Source organism: Dermacentor andersoni, chromosome 1 (genome assembly GCF_023375885.2).
Source record: "Dermacentor andersoni chromosome 1, qqDerAnde1_hic_scaffold, whole genome shotgun sequence".
NCBI classification, from domain to species: Eukaryota; Metazoa; Arthropoda; class Arachnida; order Ixodida; family Ixodidae; genus Dermacentor; species Dermacentor andersoni.
In genome coordinates, this window is record NC_092814.1 from 156,516,465 (window position 1) to 156,536,219 (window position 19,755).

The 19,755-nt window shown below is 44.5% G+C and overlaps 1 protein-coding gene across 1 annotated transcript in view; it reads left to right on the top strand.

The window, feature by feature from the left end:
• LOC126547423 (putative ribosome-binding factor A, mitochondrial) overlaps positions 1-19,755 on the top strand; it is a 47,028-nt gene that overhangs the window by 18,577 nt on the left and 8,696 nt on the right. Inside the window, exon 5 of the mRNA XM_050195425.3 lies at positions 13,004-13,175. Within this exon, the coding sequence (XP_050051382.1) occupies positions 13,004-13,175 (172 nt within the window). The remainder of the gene's footprint in view (positions 1-13,003; positions 13,176-19,755) is intronic.

A 19,755-nucleotide genomic window follows, 5' to 3' on the forward strand; every position in this document is an offset into this window, starting at 1 on the left:
GCCTCCAGCAAAGCTGTTACCACCGTGGCAGTGGCAGCTCGTAGAATGTGACACATAATTTATTGAGATCACTAAGCATGCCCCAAATGAACATATTAAGATGCACTTTCTTGAACTTCAGGCAAAACACTCATGCCCTGAGTATCACTGAGTATCACTGACGCATCAACATCACATGCCGGAATGTCTTATGCAGCAGTAGGGCCATCCTTCTCAGAGTGTGATATGCTGAATCTGGAAACAAGCATCTTTACGGCTGAGGCCTATGCACTATTGTCGGCTGTAAAGCGCATCGAGCAAATAAAAATACAAAAGGCAATTATATGTACTGATTCCCTAAGCGTTGTCAAAGCTTTAATGCCTGCAAGGACATAAATGTATACAGACTCCCTAAGTGTTGTCAAAGCTTTAATGTCTCTGTGAAGACTTAACAATCCTGTAGTAAATGATCTATTCTCATTTCTGTACACTATGTATGCATCTAACCAGCATGTCGTATTATGCTGGGTGCCCGGCCATAGAGGCATTGTGGGTAATGTGGTTGCAGACAAACTTACTATGTTCACAATAACGAAAGCCTGTGAACCTTCTGTAGCTATCCCTGTGACAGACTTGAAGCCATTTTTACGGAAAAAGCTCAGACATTTTTGGCAATCCATCTGGGACAATGAAACCTTGAATAAACTCCATTTACTCAAGCCACGTTTAGGTAATTGGCCGTCGATAACAAAAACATGACGAATTGATGTCCTGTTCTGCCGAGTGAGAATAGGGCACACATATGGGACCCATTCTTACCTATTGACTGGTGGTGAACCTCCAATTTGTGGTAGATGTAGCGAGCAGCTGACCGTTCTCCATGTTTTGCTGGAGTGCTGGGAGGCAGAAGTTGAGCGAAGAAAGCACTTTCCTGCAGCTTACCAACAGCATACTCCTCTCCATCCAGCAATGTTTCTTGGTGTGGAACCGTTTTTCAGTGCCAAAGCTGTCTTAAATTTTCTAAATGAAGTGGTGTTACATGTAATTAGCCCACAAGATTCGTAGCACATCCTTCCACGAGAGGCTTCTGCTGCGATAGCAGAGTTTTGTAGAGAACGCGTCTCCAGGCTCTTGCGTCTAAGGGCCTCTATGAGGCAGTAGTGCTACTGACATTTATACATTTCGGTATATCAATCAATTCAAACTATATATCTCATGTAAATAGTACACCTTGCCAGGCATTGTCATTATTTTAACACACATATGCTTAACCCACTTTACAACAATAGTTTTTAGGCCTCTATACAGCTACACTACATCTGTACATTTACCATTTGTCATTGACCAAATCATCGACTACATTAGAGCGTTTATTGGCACTCTTTGGCCATTATTGGCCCTTGCGCCATAAAACCCCACATATCATCATCAAGTGAAGTATAACTTGAATAAATGTGGTCAGCATGGTGCTTACTGGTTCGGGAGACAGAACAAGGGGGATATTCAGACGCGCTAGCCTTCTTGTATCAAAACAGGCAAAACCAAATGAGTATATTATGTAATAAATTGTGTCTTGTTATGTTATGCTTCTTTTTCGCTTTTTACACTGTGACACAGCATAAATGTCATGAACTTCTTTGGTAAAGGCATTGTCTCTTGGCCATAGTGGTGCCTAAGCACTGGATTTGTAACTGAAAACAATAAAACTAGTCTGGTTTACTCAAGTGTGTGTAGAAGTTAAGCTCCTGTAGCATTGCAAGAATATCCACAAAAAGTTGGCTGTTACCCGCCGTGGTTGCTCAGTGGCTATAGTGTTAGGCTGCTGAGCACGAGGTCACGGGATCGAATCCCGGCCACAGCGGCCGCATTTCGATGTGGGCAAAATGTGAAAACACCCGTGTGCTTAACACCAGTGCACGTTAAAGAACCCCAGGTGGTCGAAATTTTCGGAGTCCTCCACTACGGCGTGCCTCATAATCAGAAAGTGGTTTTGGCACGTAAAACCCCATAATTAAAAAAAAATGTTGGCTGCAAGTATAGTACTAAGGGTAAGCACCAATAACTGTCTTGTGAGCTAGGGTCCTTGTTCACAGTTTTGCCACTTGCATAATTTTTGGGCTTGTATGTTCACCTGTCATTCCTCATCATGTCAAGATGTCCAGCAAGAATTTTTGTTTGTCTGTTCCTTCTTTCACTGCGTGCTCGCGTAGCATGGCACTCTCCAATTACTTTTCGCTAATTTTAGTGGTAATCTTATGAATGACTGTATTAAGATGCCAACAAACATCTTTTACGTGCCTTCCACAAAACCACAGCCGTATTGTGAGGGACATGATCATGTGACTCAGTCACAAAACATTATGCCAAGTAAACTAGTACCTATGCAGCTTTGAAATCTGAGCACAATCTTTCAGATCTAACACAAAATGGCGTGTCGTCTAAGCTGCACTGTAGTTGCACCAAAATTTTACATTTTGTTGATAATTCCACTCATTTGGTGCTAAATAATTAACACTATTAGCGATGAGAAGGATTCATAATTTCACTGACAAGTGGTTACTCGCGAACAGCAGTAACAGCAGTTGCATTACACTTTATCATGTTTTGCATCTGCGATGCATGCTTTACACTATCTTCCTACAAAAGAATCTCGTGAGTGAAGATTTAATTTTTAATTTGGCTTGGAATGGATGTAACTATTTCTATACAGTGCATTTGTAAAAAACGTGAAAGCAGTCGCAAAACATCACTTTGACAGTGTAAGGATAAAATATTCTGTTGATTGAAAAAGAAAGGGGGCAGATGTATTTTTTTGCCTTTCTTTTTTTTTTATTAATTGCCTCTCAAAGATTATATGAGAAAATACAAACACTTCTTAGACCAGTAGCCAGAATCCAGTTGCGGGTCCAGTGGGTAATTATTACTCATAAGTAAGGCAACTCATTAGGGATTCAATGGCTGCAAGAAGGATAGGCAGGATGCGTACAACTTTTTATTACGTTTGTCTGCATCCCCTTTGTTTCCGTCTAACACTTTCGTTACTTATTTTGTCAAGCAGCAAGAAGCCTATATGCCTGAATTTTAATTATTTATTTCCGTTTCCTGTTTTTCTGTTCACTATTTTCTTGCTTTCTAGTAACTTTTGACATGCATTATGCCTAACCATTTAACACTGTGATCCGTCGCTTACTTCCTGGTGCTGCAATTTGCCTCTAGTGCCGCATTGGAGCAAAATGCAAAATTTTTCTGCGATGTCATTAGAGTGCAGAAGAGTACACATTTGGGCTGGTTGGTTCATGATTATGAGCAATAAAAAACAGCGCTAAACAACAGGACGAGTGAAGGGACACAGACTACAGCGCTGACTAACAACCAAAGTGTCTTTATTCTTTCAGTCAGCCTATATATACTCCGCCGCTATCTCAAACTACAGAATCATCAGAATTGGGCATGCGCAGGGGGGGGGGGGGGTTGCAATTAATACAATAGGAAGGCAATCTCCTTCGGAAGGAGAGAAATAGAGGGAAGGCTTACACATGCTTCGCCACTAACATGAATGTGGAAAGCTTTGGAAATAAGGCGTGTGTGGTCATCGCGGTATTTTGACTGGTAGGTTTTGACAGGTATTTTGCATAAAGGCAGCCCTCATCAGGTCTTGTGACCACCAAGTGGATGCAAGCTTCACAAAGCAAGTAGCCAGGCTGAAGCTCGCAGGTTTCCCGGTACCGCTTTTGACCAGCATCGCTGAAAGCCTCACAACAAGCCTTAAAGGAAAGCAGTCGGCAGCTGCTCAATCTGAGAATCACTCACGGCAAATGGTTGTGGTTATACCATATGTGCACCAGGTTGCGCATAATCTCAAAAATGTTGTCAACAGGGCAGGCGTCAGGTTGCTGTTCACTGCCAAAAATAAGTTAGGTAGCCTGGGCCATCAAGTCAATCGGTAACCGAGAACAACAAAAAAAGTTGTAAAAAGCAGCACAGACAGAGGTTTGTTTGTTGGTGGCTGTTGTGACTGTGTGGTGTATAAGATTCCCCTTTCATGCAAGCGTTTTTATATCGGCCAAACGGGGCGCTGCATCAATGACCGCATGCGCGAGCACTCAAACAAAGTTCAAAAACAAGCTAAAGATAGTCAGTTATCACTGCATTGCAATGAATGTGGCTGCAAGCCGCCTTTCAAAGATGTGACCTACCTGTCAAAATACCGTGATGACCGCGCACGCCTTATTTCTGAAGCTTTCCACATTCATGTTAGCGGCGAAGCATGTGTAAGCCTTTCCTCTATTTCTCTCCTTCCGAAGCAGATTGCCTTCCTATCGCATTAATTGCAATCCCCCCCCCCCCCCCCCCCCTTGCGCATGCCCAATTCTGTTGATTCTGTGGTTTGAGATAGCGGCGGAGTATATATATGCTGACTGAAAGAATAAAGACACTTTGGTTGTTAGTCAGTGCTGTTGTCTGTGTCCCTTCACTCGTCCTGTTGTTTAACCCTGTATTTTATTGCTCGTAGTCGTTAGAGCACTGCATTAATGCATTTTTTTCACTTAATTTCTTGAGAATGGCATCAATGCCTTCTGCCATGTGCTTATATTGCTGGGCGGTACAAAATTAAAATGTCTGTGTCCACTTGAGTGTGTGACTGACTACACAGGGGGCACTGCACACTGGTAAACACTGAATTTATTGATTGCAGAGATGGCAGATAAGGCCCAATGCTCATTTCATAATCAAAAAGAGATAGGCAGTCTATTAGGAGTGCACCACATCGACTGAACAAATTTTTCACAAGATGTCCATGCTATACATTGTGTGACTGTCATGCGTCCCCTGGTGTTTCCCCCGCATAGCTTGTGTCTCCTGTAATCCGGCTTCGCCACCAGTCACTGTGGTTGCAGACTAGTACGAGAGATAGTGGGAGTGTTGCGCTGTTAACGCCACCTAATGGAGGGGTTACTCGGGCGCAAAAGGGAGCAGCCTGTACCTCTTTGGCTTGGGGTTGGCGAGCTGCACGGACATTCCGCGTGTGCTGCCACACTTTGCGGGGACCATCCCAAGAAATACTTCGGAGTTGGGCACCAGGATGGACGAACATCACGTGCCGCCATTCGCGTGACCTTACACGTGAACGATTCTAAAGGCTTTGGCGTCCAGCATGGGGGTGAACATATTTGCTTGCTGTCCGGTCATGGCGAATCGGACTTCATCGATTCGGCGCACTCCCATCGACATGTTCTATTGGCAATACTTCAGCTGACTAGGTTGGTGTATAAAAGGCACAGTAAATGCCCTTTTGATTGTTTGCAGTATTGCAATTTCTTTGTCCCAAGAGCATGTTTAAGACACCACAACATGCATGTGTACACACTGATGGTTAGCAGACGACTGGATGAGCTATCCACACTACTAGTGGTTCCGATGGCAGGTGGCGATTCGCCTTAATCTCACAGCAAATAGTGCGCTAGAATATTTTGCACACTGTAGTACAAACTTGCGGACTCTCAAGGTTTTAAAGCTTGAGCAGGGTAGGTTGAAGTAGCAAGCGCCCATGCAGTACTGCAGTGGAGTTTCCCAGCTGCCACATGCGAGAGGGTGTTGCTTAAATTTGACTTCTCTGGTCCCATATAGAACACACAAAACAGTTTAACGAAAATTTTGTGCAAAGTAAATCTTGTGCAACAAACTTAACATTGACCATATCGAACGCCAACTAATTGAACCAGTGAATCCATACCAAACCAGTGTCATGTGATATGCTGTCGTTTTCCTCCCCCTTTCTGTAATTTTCCTTGTTTGTTTGTTTGTAGCTCTCATTCTGGATATGCTTTCATTGTTTATTGGGTTTTACTTGGATGCTGCACTGCTTACATGTGCTGCTACGAGAAATGGGTTGCTGGGAAATTTCAGCACGGTTGTACCATCATTGTACTTACAAATCTGTTGCACTCAATTGTAGGTAAAAAGCCCATGCATAACGAACATATCACAGAAGCTTGCTATACAAAGTCAGATTCGGTTATATTGAAAAATGCTGTGCACACAAAGCACATCGTTACAGCTGGGTTTGACTATATGTATACAGGGTGTCCCAGCTCTCGTGTATCACATTCTTAAAAAAGACATGCCATTCTATGCCAAGATACCCAAGTGCGCATTATTCACAGTTGAGTAGAGCCGCTGCCAGTAATTTTTTGTTGATGCCATTCATTTGATTAAATAATTGAAATTAGCAATTATTTAATTACTGCTCTGTATGGCAAGCTGTCAATGAAGACTTTGCATAAAATAAAAAAAAAAGAAACTGGCATGTTTTCAGCCTGTACTTTTTGCCCGTTTATTTTTTTGGGATGATAAAGAAAGCCCATGGACAATAAAAAAATTGGAGGACGCTTAAGCTTCGCCTTCAAGAGTGGAACGCGATAGCGTTATCGCACCCCGTTCGCACCGGCTACTCAAACGCGCTACGCCAGCCAAACGTCGCAATCGGCACAGATAGCCGGGCCCCAAAGCGCCATGAAGGCGGACGCGATCATGGGGCGAGTGGCGCGCCACGTGTCGGGGCAGCGCCGTACATTGCGAGGAGGGGGTCTTCTGTGTTTGCCGCAAGATGGCTCTGCGTGTGCGCAGAGCGCAGAAGAAATATAGCGGGAACGTACTTCGCTACTCGTGAAATGGCGACTTTTGTAAGTTACATGGTCATAATTACCGATATACACCGCAGTATAACTTTCTACGGCACATTTCTAAGGCAACGCCGCATTCACTAGAGGCGTTTTTGTCCCGTTTTGAAGGAACGAACTCGTGGCTGAGTGGTAGCGTCTCCGTCTCACACTCCGGAGACCCTGGTTCGATTCCCACCAGCCCATCTTGCAAGATGTTTTTTATTTATGAAGTGCCTTCGCTCACGGCCAACGCCGACACCGACGACACCGGCTTTTCTGCGACACGAGCTCCTTAACGCTGTCGCGTTAAAATGTCACGTGACCTAACAGTTTGCCCACATCAAAAAGCAGCACCACTTGGTGAATAAAAGGAATTGAGTAGATCATTACAATTTCCTAATTACCTGCCAACATGTCATTTCTGAGTGTTTATGATTTTTGTATAGCTAATTCATATTTAGGCAATGAATAAGTTTTGCATATTATGTGAAGTTGATTATTCATGTTACAATAAAACCTCATTAATATATAGTTGGCGAGGAATGTAGATCAAATACACACGAAGCAGTGTACTAATTAACTGACAATGGCAGATGAGTGGCTATCGACTTACTGGCCAAAAACGTGTTAATTCTCACTCAAACACGTATGGAGACAAGTTTTATTTGCGAGCAGGCAGTAAGAAAACTGATTTTCACATGCCGCAGCAATGATGGCATCCTCAAACTCTGCAAGGCTGCGAGCCAGTTTCTCTATCAGGCTCCACTTCTCTACCAAATGCCTTCATGACAGTCAATGCACTAACCGTGTCAGATACGGAAGGGTCATCAGCGATGTGGTGATCCATGGCGATGACATGGAAGTGCTAGAAGCCATGAGATCAGGAAATGCGTCATGCCTATCATGTTTTGACATCAGTATCGGTGGTGACTGCAATCCGGGAAAGGTCCGTGCGCCGCAATTTTGCTATCCGTGGTCTGCGTGCACAACATTTCACTGATGCCATGCTTGTATGCGCCGAAAAATGAAGTAAATACCACACACTAACCATGTGGCATGCGTTAAGAGACTACGACTTAGGTGGTCAACCAGTACATAAGGTTCAATGGCAATAGGGCGGGGAATTCATCTTGACTATATTTAAACTGGAATTACTTGTTAAGTGAGTATGTATTAACAAAGTTTTCCTGTATACTGTTTTTTGTTATACTTTTTGTTCACTTTCTTGCGCTTTGATTACGTAGTATTACCATTATCCTTTGTATATAATGATTTTGTTAGAGGGTGATTCCATGAGGGATGAAACATGTATGTCTCCTTGATGTATTTATTTTTGCTTTCTCTGTTTTTTTTATGTCATGTAGAAATATTCAAACTGTGCCGAACCAAAACTTTTATTCCTGAAAAGCATTCCCAGCGAGCCAAAAAAATATTTGAAGGTAGCGACGCGAGTGTCGTCCTGTTGCTTACCACAATATATTCTGATTTCACGGCTGAATTAAATGCAAACTAAACATATTGTCGAAAACCTTTTCTGCTCATTTTAATACACTTCACAGTAAATTAGTTCCAGGTGTTTTTTTTATGCTGTCTACAGACGAAAAAAAATGCAAAAGATTCCAAACATGGCCCAAATCAGAAACTTTTTTAAATTTTGATTTGTCTTGACGCATTTTCTATTTCACACAGAAACTTGAAAGAAAGTGTCAAACATAGAATGTTTTCTTTGCAACATTTATATAAAATATTATCTTTCTACATGAAACACAAGAGAAAAAAGAAATAGTAAATAAATAAGTAAAAAAAAACCTCATCTTCAAAAAAAGGAAAGCTTGGGTTCTAATTTTTAATAAAATGTTGGATGGAGGTCCGCTTATGTCCGGCAAAATGTGGGTACAACAATATGTTTCCTCATTTGCTTTATTCACAAAATATAATGGGCCAAAGTGGCCCATGTTGAGCGTGCTGGCTTTAGTGCCGCGATGACTCGTTCTGGTTTGTTAAAATTTACTCTCTTTTAAAAAAAAGAAAAGGCAATGGTTGTCATAAATGAAGGAAAGTTTACCTGGGTTTTTATTGTGGCAAGGACAGAGAACGTGTTTTCTGCTTTGTTTTCTGGGATGCAAGAGAGAACAAACTCGACACTACTTGTGGTACCCAAACAAACTTATTGCGTGTCCCTTGCAGTTAGTATTTAAAAGAGCACGCATCCATACATTCCATGACTGAATTCCCGGCACACGCGGCACTGACTTCCACTTCACTGGCTTCTGCTGACGATGCTCCTTGATGGCTGCAGCAGGCGCATGAAGCAGGGACACATCCTTGAGATTGCCGCTAAGTTGGGAGACTATCTCATGTGCCGGCTGAATGGAGGCAGTGCTTGCAAATCTCAGGTTGTGCAGGGAATCTTAGTGCTTAAGGAGTCCACCCACACCATCACAGGCAGTCTTCCCATGCCCGGTAGCCTCACGGACGTATGCTTGACGTGGCACAACTCATGCAGTTGGTCCTATTTTTAAAATGGCTCTCTGCACCATTGCTGACGTATGTAACGGGACAGTAGATGGGTGCTTTTTTATCTAACACTTTGTGCACTCTACCTAGGGCGTAGCAGGCATGCGCTGCATTGTGATGCATGTTGTCGCTTATGACAGCAAAGCTGCTTGTTGCTTTCCTTGTCATGGTGACACAGGTGAAAGTGGAGATTTGTTTCTTGTGCCAATGGCACAATTGTGTTTCATTTGAGAGAAGGACAGTCCAGTCCAGCTTTCCGCAAAATCAAATCCAGTATGATGCTTCCGCACTGCTCGCACTTCTTTGCCTCATGAAGCCGCAACTTGAGTGCAGCGTATGTATTTGTGAGGAATCCATTTGGTCACCCATTTGCCAAGCTCTTTCACAAAAAGGGTTGCAGACAGCATCTTCTTGATCAAGTCGCCGCTTTGCCAAACAGAAAATGTGACCCCGTCCTCATCGACCATTCCCAGACTGGCCAAAGTGAGGCTTTCACTCCATGGGAAGTACTCGCATTCACTTAACACACAATCTGTGGTTGGGGAGCCGCAAAGGCACTGTGCTTTCATGCCTTCCAATGGGATTTCCATGGCGGTTACGTTCTCAAGCGTGGAGACACAAAGGTTGGCATTAGTGCAATAAACGCAAACCTCTTGTTGTGGTGCGACCAGCACCCATTTCGGATGCAGGCTATAAAACTTTGGCAGGGCGATAGCACTTTTGGGGCGAGCTGCTTTGAGCATAGGGAACGCCTCGCAGATAAAACGTGTCATAAACTGCTTTGAGATGTACTCTCTCTAGCCGTTCGTGATGACTGACACAACATCCTTCTTGTTTGGGCTCTCCCACATTTGTTTTCAACTTCTGGTGGCACGATGGTTAAGAGACGGAGGTGCTCTTGATAGGGCCTTGAAGCTTCGTACGCTTGCTTCAATTCCTCTGTATAACCAGCCAGCGCGTGCACGACATTCTGTCACAGACGGTTCAGGTGTACTGACGCTTCTGTATGCAGCACTTGAAGTTGAGCGTATCTTCATCACCACAATAGTTTCAATCTTGGCCCATTTTATCTTTCCATAAGAGCGTCTGCTGTGTTTGTGAATGGAATATGGCAGCTTCAATGGTGAAACATCAGAAGGTGGACGTACCTGTTCAAGTCATCAATCGCTTCTTCTTCCTGAAGGAATGCCTCGTCTACTTTAACGCGGATGTCACTAGATGAAGACAGGACTTCCTTGAGGTGTGTAAAGCAGTGCTGGCAGACCTCGTTGGGGTCGCGACTATCCTCAGCCTCTCGCAATAGCTTCCGCAGGAAGGCAACCTCCAAAACACCTACGCAATAATTTTTTTTCTTTGCAATCTTCTTCTTATGAACACGTAAGTATATGCATAGGAAAGTTAAAAAATGCTTTATGCTGATTTTGGCATTTAAAAAATAAACCAAAAGCTTTATTGCACAGAATGGGCCAGAATTCTGGCCAATGATGCCAGAATAGAGCAATTAATTAAACAAGTAACTTCTTTAAGAAAAGCTAATGAAGAATTGACCAGGCAGGTAGTAGAGCTTCGTAAAAAAGAGCAGTCGAGCACTGCTAGAGTAGAGATAGATAGACCTGTAAGCAAAAGCAGCGATCCAGGGGAATCCAGCTCTACTGCCCCTAAAAAAGGGGCGGTGAGTTCCGAGGATGAGTCAGTCTTCTCAGCCCTCAGTGAAATAAAAGATGCAATTAAAGCGATAAGAGAGACAGTGGAAATGACCAACTTTAAATGGACAAATTGTGGAAATGGAGGCTAACGGCAGAGAAAAGACTTAGGAAAATTGAGACGCGAGGGGATGACGACGATGAGTATCTGCCATCGGAGGCGGATAGTATAAAGTCCATTCCTGAATTGTCGGGGGCCATCACAAAGAGGAAAGTAGCGGGTAATAGAAAGGCAGCCTCACATAATAACAATGGACAGTAATCATGGATTTAACGTGTGGCAATGGAATTGTCGCGGGTTCCAACACAAAAAAGCAGCGCTGCGACAGGTGATCAGGTCATCTGAGGCCAGGCCAATAGTAATTATGCTGCAGGAAACCTTAGCGGACGAAATTATGCTTACTGGGTACAAAGTTATATGTACAGACAAAAAAACGGGGAGGGGGTTGGCGACCCTCATTGACAAAAAGTTGCCATACATTGAGCATGATATTTATCTTAGACATTCCAGGTTTGAATTTATTCTAGTTGAGATAATTCTTAAAAGGAACAGAGGTAAGATTTTGAATATCTGTTTGAATATTTACAGCAGTCCTAATGACATGAGATAGAGGTTTAGAGCACTCTTCAACAAGGTGCTTTCGGTTGCCAAAACTCCCCGCTCATTATTGGAGGGGACTTTAATGCTCCCTATCACACATGGGGATACACTTGGAACACAAAGAAGGGAGAGGGGCTATGGAGTCTTGCCATGGATCTGGGGTTATGCTTGATTACTGATCCGGCGTATCCCACCCGTTGTAGCACGTCCACAAGCAGGGACTCCACACCAGATCTTGCTTTTGTAAACAACTCAAGAGGAGCCAATTGGGAAAATTCAAACACGGATCTCGGGAGCGATCATTATATCATACACATAACCATACGCTTACCGAGACAGCTTTTGTACCGCTTTGAAGCATCGTACTCGTGGCTCAGTGGTAGCGTCTCCGTCTCACACTCCGGAGACCCTGGTTCGATTCCCACCCAGCCCATCTTGCAAGAGTTGAGCCAAAGCCACCTAGAAACAAGCGCAGCTGCTTATATACCGCCGCGACGCCGCGAGCGACGGCGCGAGTTGGAGCCCCGTTTCTCCTCTGTCGTGACGTCACGGTGTCACGTGGTATTGAAGGCGACACCGCCGCGCCTGAGGAGCTGGGTTGAGCTCTAGTAATATGCTTCGCATAAAAACAAAACAAAAATATCAAGTGGACATGTTTGATGTCTCTTGGAATCACGCTAGAAATAATCAATTTACCTATTTATTAGTATTTAGATTGCTCACATGTGCACACTTTTTATTAGTGCTTGCTCTCTTTTTTTAGGTTACCCTATTTATGTAATAATAGGAGGTCCTGTCAGCTTTTTCTGAACTCTGGGACCTCCAGCTGTAAAACTTCTTTAACATGTAACTCCAACATTACTTGTGAAATAAAATACTACTACTACTACTTAACTTCTGGCAAATCCATTATATTGGACTTCCATTTATTTGGACTTGTAGACGATCCCTGCTGAATCCAAATTATTAGTTGGCAACAACTGTACTGGTTTGAGAATAAGTGCTAAGCACCTTGTTGTTTTCGGTATTCTTTAACTAACTGCTTCATCCACTTCTTAATACTCAGCATTTCTAACAGTGTTAAGAGGGTGTATAACATATAGTGCTGCACCCCTGCACATCTTTCTCGATAAACGGAATTCCTGTTTATCGGAAGATTACTATCCTGTTCCTTGAGGTCCTGTTTAACAAGATTCTACTGTATATTTAGATCCACATAATTGTGTTTGGGTTGCCGCTATCAATGTGTAAAATTTCGATCGTTGTAAGATATTTATCTGCATGCATTGGGTGCTCTTGTTAGATGATTTATTTTTCTTACGAGTTATTTCACAACCATATTCTTTTCTCAGATCATTGCTTGCTTGTTTGTAGTCATTATTTATTTTCTGTTCGGCAAAACAAGTTGATAGAGCTAATTTTTAGCATTCGAATGTTTGCTAGAAGAAGAATATGCAAAACTAAGTTGCTGTGTGTCAGTGCTGCGTGTCAGTGCTGTGTGTCAGTGTTGTGCCCTACAAACCACGTGGAATAACTTTCAGGTCAGAATTGATCAAGAATGGCTTCATTGGCAAAGCTCCAAAAATTACTTTTGTGAGAGATGTTACTCACGGAAGAGCTGCTGAAGTGGAGCAACTTATTGACAAAGTTTGTGCTGGCTTGCCACCTGATTTGGACCATTCAGCTAGCAGAGACCTGCAAGCTTCGGGAAGTGTGAGTAAACATAAAAAACGCAACCACCTGTTAATGCTACTTTGTGACTATTTGGTAGGCCTTATTGTGACTGCTCTGGCCTTTTAAGTTTCCAAAGTTTTGCAATGTGTGTAGTCATCGGCAAATGAAATTTGAACAAGAAATTACAGAGTAGAACACTTTTCCCAGGTGATAACTCGAAAGCATGATCTTGTACCGCTACTTATCTAGCTACGAAAGTTGGTGTAGGCCTCACTAAGTGTACTAGTGGAAATCAAGCTGATAATCCATGTATTGGCAAAAGCAGGAAGGAAAGAATGTGTTCTAGTTAGCCTTAACTTGTTTGTATTTCAATTGTCCACGAATAGTACAGACCTTGTCATCGTAAACACAAGACATCTAAATTTGTCTGGCCTGTGAAGCTTGAATATTGAGCTGGAAATACTGCTTGTACGCAGCCTAGGTTTCTGCTTACAACAACAAGGGCTTGCTCCCTACAATGAATATTTGTTACGGCATTCATAAGGAGCTAAGACATTTTGCCAAGTTGTTTCATTTTAACTTTTCAATAACTGTTGGGCTTTACCTTCAAAAACGTGAAGACAGCACATCTACACACAAATCATGTTTGTTACAGTAGAACCTCGTTCATACGTCTTGGAAAAAAACCGCGAGAGAAACGTACGAACCGGGAAAACGTACGATCTGAAGTAACTAAAAAAATTTGGCAGACTCAAGTATTGTTGACATCTATGTAATGCGAAATGTCGCATGAATCTTTGCTGCACGAGATGCCACCGCACGTTGAGCTGGTGGTGTGCTGGTGGTGTTGTTTTCCTATTGTGTGGTGTTTTAAGAGGGCAACGGGAAACCAAAACGAAATCGAGCTGGCGGGCAACGCCGGATTCCCCGAAGCGAAACATGATGCCCCCATCGTGCCGCCTACAGCAGGGAATGGCGGCGCGTTTTGATTATCGCCTACTAAAAGCACGCAGTACACTACCAACGGCACTACGCACCACATGCTGTAAAACCGATAAGTGAAAATGCTTATCGCAATAGGTTTGGTGGCGATAGCTGTGAATGCGGCATGCGATGACTCGGGCGGAGATTTGCTGGTACCGGAATAAGAAACTGTGCGCGCCGTCATTTTCACATGAGATGGGCGGCTATAAACTGTTCTCGATCACGTGCGCCTCGCCACTTCTCTTGTTCACATGGGACCTAGGGGCCGGAAAACGTATACAATCACAGTCTGCTGTAGGTAACGGTGGTGCGTCTCAGTTATCGTCTATTAAAAGTGTGCACTAAGCTTTTGACGGCACCAAACGCTGTGAAACAGGCGAAGATGCTTATCGCATTAAGTTTGGTGGTGATAGCTGTGAATGCCACGTGCGAAGACCCCGGAGAGTATTGCAGTGAAGTTGCCGTGGCGGATAGCCATATACTGTTCACGATCATGCGTGCTTTGCGTTTTTTCTTGTTTACATGGGATTTAGTGGCCGGAAAATGTATCATATGATTGCAGTTTGGCGACATATTGAACGTTGATGCCGAAAAATTGTTTTCCAGGAACGTATGAACCGGTAAGAAATGAGCATAACTCTATTGGGTGATTTTTTGTGTTCTCGATTGCGAACGTTGGTGCCAGGAAAACGTACATAACAGGAACATATCAACGAGATTATATTGTATGTGCTTTAAACTGGTGCTAAATCTAGCTACTAAGTACAGTGGCTATGAGGAAAAATATAGAGAGAGGAAATAGTACGTGAGGTAAGGCAGAGAGGTTGACAGGAGATGAAACTTCTTTAGCCTCCTGCGTTGAAAAATTTAATGAGGCAATGAAACATTTTTCTGTAAAAATGTGGAACATAATCTAGAATTTGTGGCTACATATAGTGTTGTGTATACAAGTGGCTGCTGATGTTTGTGACCAAAAAAAAAATTATGGGGTTTTACGTGCCAAAACCACTTTCTGATTATGAGGCACACTGTAGTGGAGGACTCCGGAACTTTTGACCACCTGGAGTTCTTTAACGTGCACCTGAATCTAAGTACACGGGTGTTTTCGCATTTCGCCCCCATCGAAATGCAGCCGCCGTGGCCAGAATTCGATCCCGCGACCTCATGCTTAGTAGCCCAACACCATAGCCACTGAGCAATGACGACAGGTAGACTTTCGAAGAGTGAAATGCTTAGGCTCCATACACTTTGTATACACTCTGTTGCACACCTCATTGCTTCCGTCGATGAAAACACTCTTCAAGAACAGCAGACGCTCCGGAGGTATCAAGTATGATGCCATTTTGAAAAGGCCACAAGACGACGATTTTGTTTGCTTCTGTGATTGGCTGGAGGAGTAACACAACCCCGTGCAGTACGTGTGTCTTGGTTGCGAACTGCTGTTTTTTTTTTTTTTTTTGAGCTGTATGCTACTACAGAAATCTTAATTTTACACTTTCGCTTCTTTACTTGTTCTTGGCAGTGTTCTTCCTGCGCTTCTTTCCCACGCGAGTCCATTTGATGTGGTTCCTTGTTTGCCAAGTAAAGGAGAGGTGTATCTCACAGGCGTACCTATGAGATTCACCTTATTTCATTTCTTTTTTACGGGTTTACACGTCTTTATGGCAAATGGCGGTCGTTATTCATATTTGTACTAGTAAAGGTACCCCCCCCCCCCTTCATTTGCATTGAAAAGTTACCTTGGGTGCCCCCCCCCCGAAAAAAGATCCTGCGTACGTGCCTGCTTCATAAGGCCCTGTGTAGCAAGAGAGAAGCTTCTGGGAGAGGCCGACCCGACGACTTGGTGACCAAAGGAGCACCCAAGCACCTGGGGCGAACGTAACATCACGATGGCACCGGCTGTAACGCTCTTTTTGTATATGCTGCGAGGCTAATAAACGAGATCGGGTGACTTGATGTGCCATGTGAGCACGATCAGTGACTTCACAAGCGTACTCAGTTCCAACACATGGCACAGAAGGGAGGATGGTGTCAAACGGCAATGTGGCGTCACGACCATACAAAGTATATAAGGGTGAATATCCTGCGGTGTCATGTTGGGATGAGTTATACGCTAATGTCATGTAGGCCAGCATAGCGTCCAGTCGCGGTGATTTGCTGGAGACGTACATCAACAGCACCTCTTTGAGTGTTCGGTTGAGACATTCTGTAAGACCGTTCGTTTGCGGGTGGTAGGTGGTGGACAGCTTGTGCCCAGTGGCACAAGAGCGGAGGAGGTCGTCGACAACTCGAGACAAGAACGAGCGGTCGCGGTCTGTAAGTAACTGTCGAGGTGCACCGTGGTGGAGAATGACATCGTGGAGGACAAAATCGGCGATGTCTCTTGCACAACTAGTCAGCAACGCCTTTGTTATCGCTTAGCGTGTCGCATAATCAGTAGCGATGGTGATCCATTTAGTCCGTCTAGTCGTCGTCGGATAAGGGCCAAGCAGGTCAAGGCTTACGCGAAAGAAAAGTTCAGAAAAAACTTCAATTGGATGGAGTCGTCCAACAGGTGGCAGGGGAGGTTTCTTCCGGCGCTGACACAATTCGCAAGTTGCAACATAACGACGCACAGAACGGTAGAGACCCGGCCAGAAGAACCGGCGTCATATGCGGTTGTATGTATGCAAAACTTCAAGGTGTCCCGCCGTCGGTGCATCGTGAAGCTGTTCGAGAGCGATGGATCGCAGGTGACGAGGAAAGACAAGAAGCAACTCAGGGTTGATATTGCGGCGGTAGAAGATGCCATCGTGCCGCACCAACATGCGGCACGTGCCGTCGGTGCTGCCAGATTGCACTCTGCCAATGATGGACTAAAGATTTGTTCATTGTTGTTCAGCGTGCATGTTGGTCATGTCAATAAAAGCCATCACGCAGGTCACCGGATCATGTGCAGCAGGTTCAGGAGGATCCACAGAGTGATGAGAGAGGCAGTCAGCATCCTTGTGGAGGCGTCCAGACTTGTAATTGACAATAAATGAAAATTCCTGGAGCTGCAAAGCCCAGTGACCAAGCCGTCCTGTCCGGTCCCGGAGGGAAGACAGCCAGCAGAGTGCATGGTGGTCTGTAACCAAAAACTGTAACTGTAACCGACCGAAAAAGTGCATCCGTACAAATATGGCCAGAACTTGACAACAGCCCAAACTAAAGCCAAGCACTCCCACTCTGTGATGGAGTAATTTCTCTCGGCAGGTGACAGCAGGTGGCTGGCATAAGCAATCACGCACTCGGTACCATTCTGTTGTTGGGAGAGAACAGCACCGATGCCATGGCCACTTGCGTCAGTGTGGACTTCGGTCGGTGCAGATGGATCAAAGTGGGCAAGTATGGGAGGGGTGGTCAGAAACCCGATGAGAGCGGCGAATGCGTGAGCCTGCTCCTTGCCCCGTGAGAATGGTGTGTTCTTTAGAAGATCTGTCAAAGGCCGAGCAATGTTGGCGAAGTTTTTGACGAAACGGCGAAAGTACAAACACAGGCTGACGAAGCAAGTGCACGTCTGAAGCAGAATGTGGCACAGGGAAACTGCAAACGGTGCATACTTTTTCCGGATCTGGTTGTACACTGGATGCGTCAACGAGGTGCCCCAACACGGTAATCTGATGGCGCCCGAATTGACACTTCGTGGAGTTCACTTGGAGGCTGCTTTTCAGAAGACCGCAAGAATGGTAGCGAGTCGGGTAAGGTGGCTGGCGAACGTGGGAGAAAAAGCACTAACGTCGTCAAGGTAACGAAGACAGGTGGTCCATTTGTAGCCTCGCAGAAGACAGTCCATCATACGTTCAAATGTCGCAGGAGCATTGCATAGGCCAAAGAGCGTGACTTTGAACTGATATAAACCATCCGGCATGATGAAGGCCGTCTTCTCACAGTCCATTTCATCAACTGAAATCTGTCAGTAGCCGGATCGAAGATCAATGGATGAGAAGTATTCAGCTCCGTGCAAGCAGACCAAGGCGCCATCGATGCGTGATGGTGGGTAGACGTCTTTTCGCGTGATCTTGTTTAAGTGACGATAATGAATGCAAAAACGCCAGGCACCACCTTTTTTTTTTTTCACAAGGATGACAGGTGAAGCCCAAGGGCTGGCTGATGGTTCGATGACCCCTTTGCGGAGCATTTTGTCCACTTCTGATTGGATGACTCGACGTTCAGCATGCGATACCCGATAGGGACGCCGACGAATAGGATTCGTGTGTCCAGTGTTTATACGGTGGTGAACTACAGATGTTTGGCCTAAAGGCCTGTCGCCGAAATCAAAGATGTCACTGTACGATTCAAGTAGGTGATGTATGTCTGTGGCGTGTGCAGAAGTGAGGTCAGGTGCAATTATTTTCACGAAGTCATCCGTAAAGGTACCAGAGCTGTGAGCTGCAGTTGGCGCTAATAAACCACTCTCTGCATTCAGACTGTCAATGTCAAATTCGGAACTACTAGAAACGCTGGCCAAGGACATGCCAGCCAGAATCACTTGAGGGCACAGGATGAAATTCAGAAGTGGTAGAACGACGCCGTTATTAGTAACCCTGACCAGCGTATGCGGAACAGCAACGTTCCGGTTCGAAAGCATGTTGACGATGGGGCAAAGCACATATTCGCCGCCGGGAACCTGTGGCTTTGCAGTCAAAGTGACGTAAGTAACTGCCTCGGTTGAGAGACGCACATCACGAAGTGAGCACAAGTGTGGTTGGGCGGTGCTCGGAGCATTGGCGAGTTGAGGCAGTTCTAAATGAAGAACACCGGTTGCTTAGTCAATGAGAGCAGAATGATTAGATGAAAAGTCCAATCCAAGAATAACATCGTGAGGGCAGTTGTCGATCACAGCAAAGAGAACAAAAGTATGGCGGCTGGCTACACTTAAACATGCAGTACACATTCCAAGAACAACCAGCACGCCGCCGTCAGCATCACGAAGCACTCAGGCAGCTCCTGGAGTGAGGACCTTCTTTAAATGTCTACGTAGGCTAGCACTCATCACAGATACGTGGGCTCCAGTGTCGACGAGTGCTTGGACAGGTACGCTGTCTATTTTAACGTCAGTTACACTTCTGTTTGATTGTTGTATTCATACAGGAGGTTGTAGCCAAGTACTGCAGCAGGGTGGCCAATCCTTCTCTTTTTGCCCACAAAGTATTTACTAAGGTAATTGCAGATAGAATCAGGAACACCTTAGACTTCTGTCAACCAAAGGACCAGGCAGGATTCCGTAAAGGCTTCTCAACAATAGACCATATTCACACTATCAGTCAGGTGACAGAGAAATGTGCGGAATATCACCAACCCTTATATATAGCTTTCATTGATTACGAGAAAGCGTTTGATTCAGTCCAAACCTCAGCAGTCATGGAGGCATTACGGAATCAGGGTGTAGACAAGCCATATGTAAAAATACTGAAAGATATCTATAGCGGCTCCACAGCCATCGTAGTCCTCCATAAAGAAAGCAACAAAATTCCAATAAAAAAAAGGCATCTGGCAGGGAGATAGATCTCTCCAATGCTATTCACAGCGTGTTTACCGTAGGTATTCAGAGACCTGGATAGGGAAGAATTGGGGATAAGGGTTAATGGAGAATACCTTAGTAACTTGCGATTCG